We start from the raw sequence: 10,202 nt of genomic DNA, 5'->3' as shown, positions 1-10,202 counted from the left end.
CACTACAATGCAGTATACTAATAATAATAGTACATCGTTTCTCACTCTCCAAACCAAACCAAATTATAAGATCACTCAACTCAACTCAAGGAATATTCCAAGGGTTAATTAGACTAAAGCCTCCCAAAGTAAGCACCAGTTTAGATTAAACCCCCTATTGTTTAAATCATTACACTTAAATACCCATTTTGATTGATGTTTCAGTTAATTCTAGAACTGCCCTCTACTATTTTTTTGCTATATTACCACCATATCTATATAAGATTATAACCTGAGTACCAAAAATTTGAAACGATACCTATTTGGTAAAATGTTCAAACTATATCTTTATATATATATTATAGCTCTACCCCCTCTTCAATTGAGGAAGCGTTTCTAGGGTGTCCATGTGTCATACTAATTAAGAAAAAGTATGAGATAAAATAGGAAACAAATATTTATCTTTATCCTTAGATATATATTATAGTTATATCTTCACCGATCTATTTTTTGGAGCACTCGCAAAGACTCCAGTTTTTTATAAACTCTATTATTAATTATAAAAAAGTAGAATATAAATAAGGAAACAATCGAGTTTCACAGAGTCTCTAATTTTTCCTAAACACTATAGCTAATTACGAAAAAACAACTCCATCTAGAGTTTCACAGAGTCTCCAACTTTTCCTAAACACCGAATACGATTTTCCTAAAATCGTCCTCAATAATTACAAGTACTTATTAAAAAATTGAGTGGAGTGGGAGAACACACTAGTGCGGATTTGGTGCAATTGTTAAGCACTTGATAACTATTTTTCGAATAAAAATTGGGAAATTGCATTGTAACTACGTAAGGAACAATATATTTTCGTCAAGTAAATTATTGTCATTTTTCTTTCTTACTTCTCAATAGGCAAAATAGTCTCCAGTAGTTCAGTCAATTCTTATTTGCTTGATGTAAATCTCATCCCTTCATGAATTTTGCAATTGCTCGATTTTGGGTACAAAGACTCTAAATTGACACGATCACCCTTCCAATAACCATAAATTCTTGTAGAGCTGGAAAATGTGTTAAGCTACTTGTGCATGGTTCATTGCTCAAGGTCGTTTGCTTCATGTATCGATAGGAGGCAGAGTAAAGAGACCCAGTTTCACAAGTGAGCCAAGCCTGATCAACTGAAAGTCAGTAACTCAATTAGCTAGGCCTGTATATCATCCGAACAAGCAAAGTAAACAAAGGTACTCGGGCTCAACTAGCTCAAGATACTGGCCGAGGCCCGAAAACAAGGCACAGAATCCAGCTCGAATTTTGAAAGATTTGTTCATGGCGTATATACTTCTAAACTCTAGACTCTATACTTCTGTAAGGTTAAGCCTTAAGGAGTTTAGAACTTGAAACAGTAAGTGCTTTGTTTTTTACTGAAAAAAAACAGAACGAAAAAGATTTAGCACTAGAAAAGCCAATACACAAAGAAGACGAAATATATTCCCATTTAGCACTAGAAAAGTCAATACACACAGATAGGAACAGCACCTGTACTAGATGATACTGGCATAACAACTATGATTTACCTCCTGGTAAAAAAATACAAGGCAACACACACAGAAAGGAGCAGAAATATATTCCCAGAAGATACGGGGTTGCTAACAACTACGCCAGTCTCACACTTCATGCCATGGTACAGGGAACGTGAAGCTGCAAGAAGAGCGGCCCCAATGCGGGGGCCATCAATAGCATGCTCGATGACAACAGTGTCCGTAAACTCCTCCCCCAGCAACTCCTTAAGGGTGTTCTCCAAACACTTGCTGAATTCTGAGTAATGCTTAAATACTCCACCATCAATGGCTATCACTGTTTTCTGCTTGACTCCCTCCTTGACTGTGTCTCTTCCTATTTTTTTCAAGATGCCTAAGATTCCAGCTGCAGAAAGACGAGCTCCACGCTCCGCAACAGTGATGCAAACCTCAACAACTGCTCTTCTAGTTTCCTGGGATGTGTTAGATATACCCAAGATATCTTTCAATATGCTTCCCACCAATGTTAGGTCAGGCGAATTGTCGTGATGCAGCGCAGACATTTCATGAGTCCTAAATGTAAATGGAACCCTAAGCTTCGAGGGAACAGTATCACCAAAAAAGTCAGCTTCTTCAGCCATTTTAAGTAATACCTTGCGCACAATATCCCCCATGTACTTACCAGATATAATCTTCCCAAAACTCTGTTCACCAACATTTAAACTCTCCACATCCAGAGCATGATCATATTCTGTCAGAGGAAGATGTACTGATCTGAAGTTACCCCATTCCATGTTAATAACCATCTCTCCTGATTTAGGTAGAACACCACGCCACTTAGAAATCGCACTTGCACGCTCCACATATGCCGCATTCGTTCCAGTACCTAAAGTCACCGCAGCAACGACATCATTATTAAGGTATCTTTCACCAGCTAAAGTACGAATTGTGTCGTTGACTAGAGCCGCCACACGCATATCAACACCTCTTCTTTTCATGGATTGTGTCAACTGTCCTACCAGATCTTGGTTAATCGCACCATCTGTGGATACCGAGGGATTTGTCCATCTGATAGGAGTCCCGGATGTCTGTGTCATTGGGTATGAGAAACTAATCCCCAGTTCCCTTTGCCTACTAGGAGAAATATGAAAATCACCATCGCCTTCTGTAGCAACAAACATTGCTAATTTCTCAGCAATAAAATCACACAGTCCTATAGAAGTTCCGACCATCATATGAGGAGGTATTGACACTTCAGTAGATTCTTGCTCGAGAACACGTCTTTTCTTTCTACCCAATTGTACACGTGAAAGGCGGAATTTTGTTCCACCAAGGTCCAATGCATAGAATAATCCGTGCTCATTCCCTGTAGGAAGATTATCAACAGAGCTGATAAGCATCCCAAGTGTACTTCCACCTTCTGAAGCTAAACCAGCATGCATTTCAACAGTCATGGCTTCAGCAACTTGTTTCAATTTCCCAAGTGGTGTATCACACATGTCTTCAAATTCTTTCAGTATTGCCATAACTTTAGCCCAGTTAAGCGAATTCTGCGTTCTGGTTCTGCATTGTACAATTAGGAAATTAGAGAGGGGGGGGGGGGGGGCACTGTAGTACACTGAGGAGTGGTTCATCTTTGTCTTTTCACAGACCTTCAATAGTCAAGGTCAATTCAGACATAACCAACTTAAGCATCAAAGACTTAATTTCGGAAAGAAAAATCTCATAGCTAGTGATCTTACCGTTCACTCCGGGTGAGAGAGACATCAGAAGAAACTGGTGAAGGAGGAGGTCCACTAATTGCTATGGAAGTAGCTCCCAATTTGCTTGAGTTTAAAGAGACGCTATATGGAAAAAGTGGATCGGGAGGGGGCGGAAGTTGTATGTACCCCTCAAGAACTTTCACCACCTTGCTCATGGTTGGTCTGTCACCGGGATTGTGCTGAGTACACCACAATGCCACAACAGCTAATGTTGTTGCATTTTCTCTATCCATGTCCTCAATTCCACATTCCTCCATAATTTCATTTACTTGTCCATTCTTAAAGTTTTCCCAAACTTGTCCAGGAAACCAATTATCGCCGACACAAATCCTCCTCCTCCCCAAAACTTCGAACAACATCATGCCGAAGCTGTAAACATCACTTTTGTAAGTTATTGGCATTTGCATCCACATTTCTGGGGCAGCAAAGCTGCGGGTCCCTCTGAATCCGATCAAAGATAATTGACTGACATCTCTTTGAGAAACCTTGGCAAATCCAAAATCCGCAATCTTAGGAGCAAAATTTGAGTCAATGAGCACATTACTAGCCTTTACATCATAGTGAACTATTACCTCGTAGCAACTTTCATGCAAATAAGAAAGCCCCTTTGCTATCTCAGTTGCAATGTCATACAACCTCTGCCACGGCAACTTAAGATGGTTCTCATACAAAATAACATCCAAAGATCCATTCTCCAAGTATTCATAGACAAGTGCTTTCATGTTTGCCTCAAAGCAATACCCGTAAAGTCTAACTAGGTTTCGATGAGAAGTACTGCTCATTGATCTCACTTCAGCCATGAATGTGGATTCCATAACATCCATTGCAGTTTTTTTTAATTTCTTAACCGCTACTTTCTCACCGTTAGGTAGTTGACCTTTAAAGACTTCTCCATAAGCGCCAGAACCTATTTGACAAGTGAAATATTTAGTAAACCTCATAAGATCCTTAGGTGAATATCGCCGTATTTTATCTCTTTGCAGTTCTAATGACACTTCCATCGCATTTGAGATACGCACGGCCCCTTCTTTAAAATTATTCACCCCTTTGCGATTTTCCAACACGTTATTCTGAAGCTTGTCCCCATCATCAAATTGTAGATGTTTTAGTCCAGGAAGTTTTTCAGTCCCTTTTCGTACCTCATCCATATCGTCTTCTTTGATTTCTACTTTTGATTGTTAGTTCTCCATTTGGCCGGCTTTCTCCTGTTCCTGTTCACGTCTGTAAGGAGGATATTACTCTCTACCAATCCTAAAGTGACACATGACAGTAGTTACATATTAGACATCAAGGCATATATAGTCAACATGCATGTAAAAGGAAACATAATATAGAATCTTTCTGTTTATTATGAATTGAAAGCACTCAATCATTTAAGCATACCAGATAGCTATAAAGTTATTTCGAAGATCTCACAAATGAGCTAGCTCACACGCAAAAAGATTTTTAAGACAACAACTCTGTCGTTGATATACAACTTTAAAACGACGTACGTGCTAAAATAACAAATGAAGGCTTGGATATATACTTACAAACTAAGCCGTGAAAAGGACGTGTTATATCATAACTTCCAGGCTCTGTAGTCTTCTCTACTAAGGCAAGAGAAATGAAGAACTCAGAAGTACCCAACTTATCAGCTACATGGCTGCTCCTTGTCCTTTTATTTTTTTAACAGTTGAAACAGTTTACAGTTTGCTGACTTTACTCAAGCGGGATGGGGACTTTGTAATTAATTTCACACTAGTCCATGGGCACGTGTCACACACGTAGACTTGCTGTAGAAGACTCGGATTTGTTTTCTTATTCTTTAATTTTATCCATGATCCAACTACCAATTATTTAATGAGACAATTACTAAAAAAAAAGGCCTAATTGCAAATATTGACCACTGAACTTGTCTCGTTTTTTCATTTTGACCGTTAAACTGTTTTTTGTGCTAAGTAAACCTTGAATTGGTAAAAAAAATTCCACTTAAGTCCATCGATTAGTTTCACTGTACGCTAGGCAAAAAAAAAAGAAGGTATTCAGCATATCCTAGGCAATATCTACAAAGAATATTTTAAAATATATTGTAGGCCCAACTAATCTACTCTTAGAGCTATTTAAATCATGTTATTCTTAAAAAATTTAGCAATAATTACGATCTGATGCCAATTAGCTATTAAAATAATTTGCTAAACTTAATGCGTTGTGTGTGGAGCAGGGCTATCAATCGATTGGTTTGGGTCGGGTTTTGGAAAATCCAAACCCAAACTGATAAGAAAATTGGGAATTCGAAACCGAACCAAATCGATAATATTATTTTTCATCCGAAACCAAACCGAACCGATAAGATATACAATCTGAAACCGAACCAATCCGAACCGAAAACTATAAAATCAATTAAATCTTAAATTAAATCAATTAATTTCAGCCACACAATTGATAAACATATAAAAAATTAATCATAAATATTACTAAAATGTTATTTTATCAGTTCGGGTTCATATCGGTTCGGTAGAAGACAAACTCGAAACCAAACCAATATCTTATCGGTTCGGTTCGATTTCGGTCGGTAGAGGACAAACAAAATTATCAAAACCCAAACCATTTTTTATCGGTTTGGTTTGGATTGGTTATCGGGTTATCGAAAACCCCATTGACAGCCCTAGTGTGGAGTAGCAAAATATCCTTAAATATTGACTAAGAAGTCATAATCAAAAGTGAGCTTGTTAAGGATTCCGTTCATGTAGAAAAGGAAATTAGAATACGTAGAAGTATTAGTGTGCAACCGTGCAAGACTCGGACTTATTTTGTTATTATCACTAGTTAATGCCCATGCCGAAGGCACGGATTCCATAAAAAAACACAATTGATAATGTGATTTAAAATTCCACATGCATTGACTCTTTCTCTAATTGTAAGGGAAACAAAAAATTGATAAGCAGGCCAAGTTGATGAAGAAGCCTAAATAATGCGCGCAAAAAAGAAAAAGAAAAATATGATTGAATAATGTAGAGTAGGTGACTCGGATCATCTTTGTTCCAAATTAATTGAAAGCATTTTGAAGTAGGATAGTAATGTGTAACATTATGAAGAGGGAAATGTACAATACAAAATGATTCGAAAACGTAATAATAACTAAATTATTCATGGAGGAATTGTGGTAAACGACATAACTCTATGATGTGCAACAACTTAATCTATATTGGCCACACAGTTCGAATATAATTCAGTATCCATTTTTTTTAGGGTTTTCTCTAAGGATGAGTTTTGGTTTAAGGTGCAACTTGTAGATGTAGTCATAAAGATATAGAAAAGCTTTATGTTTTGAGGTGCTTTGAGTAGTATAAATTGGGAATCTGTCTTCAAAAAGATGTTGTGGTTGTCTTGTTTGTATCTCTAGAGGTGTTTGACAGACTACCCATTTTATGCAAAAAGAATAAATTAATAATATATAAAAGAAATAAATAAATAAATAAATAAGCAATATTAACTATAGTGGGAGCAACATAGTTACATAGTGAAATGATGGATATAATATACAAAGGAAGGATTTGTCAGGTTGAGGACGAACAAAAAAAGTAAGTAAATATTGTACAAACATGAACATTGTTATGTTGGGATTATGATGAAGGAAGTTTTTGAGTTGATTATGTTGGGATTGTGATGAAATGCATCTAATTATACACAAAAGTACATAAATAAAAGGTATACTGAAGGGAAGGTGCTTGATAGTAGTAGAAAAAAAAATTAATAGAGAACCATACCTTTCAGACCAATTAACTTGTTTTTTTGTGGACCATGCAATTTTATAGAGGTGCACAAAGTGTAACGCTATAATCAAAAGTGTGACCCCATGCCAAATGAGTTACTATTACCATTAGTACAAATGGGTTTCATAATATTGAAGAATTATAACAACTTAGAGTGTTGGTTTTGGAAGGTGGAGTATTGTTTGTTGCAGGTACGCCAGTAAGCTTGGAAGCGGAAAAACCCTTGTGTATTTAACTTGATGAGTCAATTTGGTAGCCGTGACTATTTGCTTTGCTTTTGGTAAAAGGCAGTTCAATTAAGGGCCAACAATAAAATGTAAAAGACATCATGAATTTCTAAAGTTGTACTCACCTGTGCGACTGGTGGAACAATATTGTATGTAGTGGTTCTTTATCGTGAGGGGATAAATGATAAAGTAGCTTATGATATGAAATCATCAATAATCTATATATATTTTTGGGTGTGTGGGTGTGTGCTGGTGGTTTTTTGGTGTGTGTGTGTGCCGGGGGGGGGGGTGGGCTGGCGGTAGAAGAATCAATGAGCAAAACCCATATGCACATCAAAGTAAAGCACACACAAAAAAGGTACCCTTTGCTAGAAATATTTAAGCAATCATCATTCATTCTCGTGTTCAAGTTAAATGAATAAAACAAACACCACATTCAAAAGAGAAAGTTCTAACCACACAGAAAATTGTAAATGTAGACGACGCGAGCAAATAGTAAATTGAAAAGCAACCGACTCCAGCAAAATGAGTTCCAACTCTGACACATGTTCTGCATCAGGGAGGAGACAGTCATGTGATATTTTGATGTTTCATTTTTAAACGTTAAACCAAAAAAAGCTGAACTGGATTGGACCAAATGGTTGAATAAGTGCTGACACACTACTGAACCGTACCCTTGTTTTTTTTGCTTGGTGGAGTTTAGATTGCATATCTTGGCTTGAAACATCTTTTCCAGTAACTCCATCTTCTAAATCGGGGCTTCCACTTTTTTTGTCATGTATTTAACCACAATAAGTTTAATGTAGGTGAAACAATACTATTTTTTTAAATAAAGGGATCAGAAGAATACCTCATCAATCATTTATTTAGTAAGTGGGTCATCAACATCCATAGTAGGTGGGAAAATTTTGTAGATAACAAATGATTGGTTTTCCTTCGTATTTTGATTGAAATAATTTATTTTAACTTGGAAGATGTACTCTTTTCTAGCAACGTGTTGCAATGCATCCTGAACGATTTGTGGGCCGTTTTTCTGTGTTTTGAAGCATTTTATTTAAATTTGGTGAGAAGAATGTGTTTTGTGTTTAAAAGCAAAAAAATTGTGATATGAAAAGTTATAGGGTGTTGTCTTCTTGTAGGAGTCCACCAATTCTTTAACCGGCTTCTAAATAAGGTATTTAGTTTCCCGATCAAAAGCAACAAATTGAGTAACCCCTGATGAATCTTCCACATCCATTCTTGGAAGGTACCTGGACACTCCAAATAAAATTTATAAAAAGTTTATCCGCCAAAAGAAAAAATTCGATAAGGGATTAATGATTGACCTCTCATTGCGGCTCTTGATTGAGGTGACAGCCTGGGCAAATGCACTTAACAACATTCTTGTTACAGTTGTTGTTGGTGCATGAAGTGTAATACCAATTCGTGTCGAAGACATATCCTATGGTTGCTTTGCAAGTGTATGTTGCTCCTTGTTTTACGATCATAATGAACTTTAATAGAATGTTGGGCAATGAAACAAAGTTGTCTCTAATGGATTGAATGTTACCTTATTGGATTCATCTAGTTCCATTTCCTTTAATTTGTCTATTGAAACCCTACGGTTTCTAAGTAGTTCTTCCTCAAAGAAGCCCTCTTTTGTAGATGAATACTGCTTTGCTATTTGCACTTTGGTATCCCCCAAACTATATAATTAAGAATGACAAATATTGTAAAGTAATATGATAAAAATGAAGAATAAGATGATACACTGATCTGTTTTTATAGTCGATAACATCTTGGGTGTCCAAATCTATGTAGACCTTTGTTCCACTAAGCGATGAAAGAGAAATTTTACCTACAACATAGTATTAAGACATGAAATATGCATTATTTTGCTTTGCGTAGTAAAAAAAAAAAAAAATATTGATTACATGAAGGTGGAATAAATGTGTACCTTGGAAATCTTTTCGATTAAGTGAAGTTGCAATGATGACCACATCTTCCTGTGTCAAAAGATCATCCGGAAACTTTTCGGTTAAATAACCCCATAAAGCAATAGTCAATTCCACGGCACTGATTATAGGATAGTTTGTGTTAGGAAAAAAAATACATAGTGCTTATTAGAGATGAACGTCGGCAAGTTACCTCTTATCCATTAGCACAATCTCTCGAAAAACAGTTCCATTTTTGTGTGTGATTTCACCGATTCGCTTAAGGAGTCCAATAACATCTTAATTTTTTTTTGACAAAAAATGTTAGAATACATTCCTTAAGAGTTTATTAAGATATGAAAGCGAAACTCATAGCAAACTATTACCTATAAGGTGAGTCTTGTCGTGAACTCTACTCAAAAGGGTGTCGAACTGGGAGAAGTTGAATTTGTGTCTTGCAATGTGGGTACCTTCCCCATCAACTGGTGTGATAACCGTTCCATCATTAATAAAAATTTTGTGATCATTCTCAACCGGCCGATAATATTTTGCAAACCACACATCAAATTTCTCCATGGTGTAGACATTGCCTTCTTTTAACACACCATCCTTAAGTAAATCATAAAAATCCCCAAAATATTTCTTGAAAAAGCGACATGGATGTGAGCATCCCGCGGTAATGCGATCTGAGGAAACAATGAAAAAAGTCAGCAACCCATTATAGCATGGCTTTGGCAAATAGATGGCACATATAGAATTATAATCACATTTACATCTAAAAGAAGAAACTCCAAACTAAGAGTGTCCTTATATTTCAAATGCACTGACTCCCACAACCTTGTAATGCGACCCCTCACTTTATATCGGTTTGATCCGTTGCGGAGTTTGTCAAGGTCTTGATAGTTTTGCATTGACATCGGGAGTCACAGCTGTTAATGATAGGAAAAGGGCCAAATTAAACAGTATGAAATTAAAAAACAAAATGGAGGAGAAAATAAATAAAAATTATAACTAAAACAACAACAAAGCGCGAATTGTTAAAAAGTGTGTTGA

The 10,202-nt window shown here is 36.5% G+C and overlaps 1 protein-coding gene across 2 annotated transcripts; it reads right to left on the bottom strand.

Annotated features, from left to right (window-relative positions):
- Nucleotides 1–1,440: 1,440 nt before the first annotated feature.
- On the bottom strand, nucleotides 1,441–4,943 carry LOC147485279 (hexokinase-1-like). Of its 2 annotated transcripts, none has more exons than XM_086571136.1 (3): nucleotides 4,787–4,943; nucleotides 3,234–4,505; nucleotides 1,441–3,054 (listed from the first exon to the last, which is right to left on the bottom strand). In XM_086571136.1, the coding sequence occupies exons 2-3, from the start codon at nucleotides 4,400–4,402 to the stop codon at nucleotides 1,545–1,547; spliced, it is 2,679 nt and encodes an 892-aa protein (XP_086427262.1). In that variant the 5' UTR covers nucleotides 4,403–4,505; nucleotides 4,787–4,943; the 3' UTR covers nucleotides 1,441–1,544. The 2 variants fall into 2 exon arrangements, with proteins under 2 accessions (XP_086427262.1, XP_086427263.1); XM_086571137.1 differs by having other exon boundaries at nucleotides 3,234–4,475; nucleotides 4,787–4,942.
- Nucleotides 4,944–10,202: the final 5,259 nt, after the last annotated feature.

This window comes from Coptis chinensis, chromosome 7, assembly GCF_015680905.1.
Source record: "Coptis chinensis isolate HL-2020 chromosome 7, ASM1568090v1, whole genome shotgun sequence".
Taxonomy (NCBI): domain Eukaryota; kingdom Viridiplantae; phylum Streptophyta; class Magnoliopsida; order Ranunculales; family Ranunculaceae; genus Coptis; species Coptis chinensis.
This window is presented reverse-complemented; position numbering and strand designations above follow the sequence as displayed.

Bases quoted from the DNA above. Each gene is read 5' to 3' on its own strand.
- LOC147485279 (XM_086571136.1), bottom strand. From the start codon at position 4,402: ATGGATGAGGTACGAAAAGGGACTGAAAAACTTCCTGGACTAAAACAT. The intron at 3,055-3,233 runs GTAAGATCACTA...TGTACAATGCAG, and splicing joins TCTCTCACCCGGAGTGAACG to AACCAGAACGCAGAATTCGC.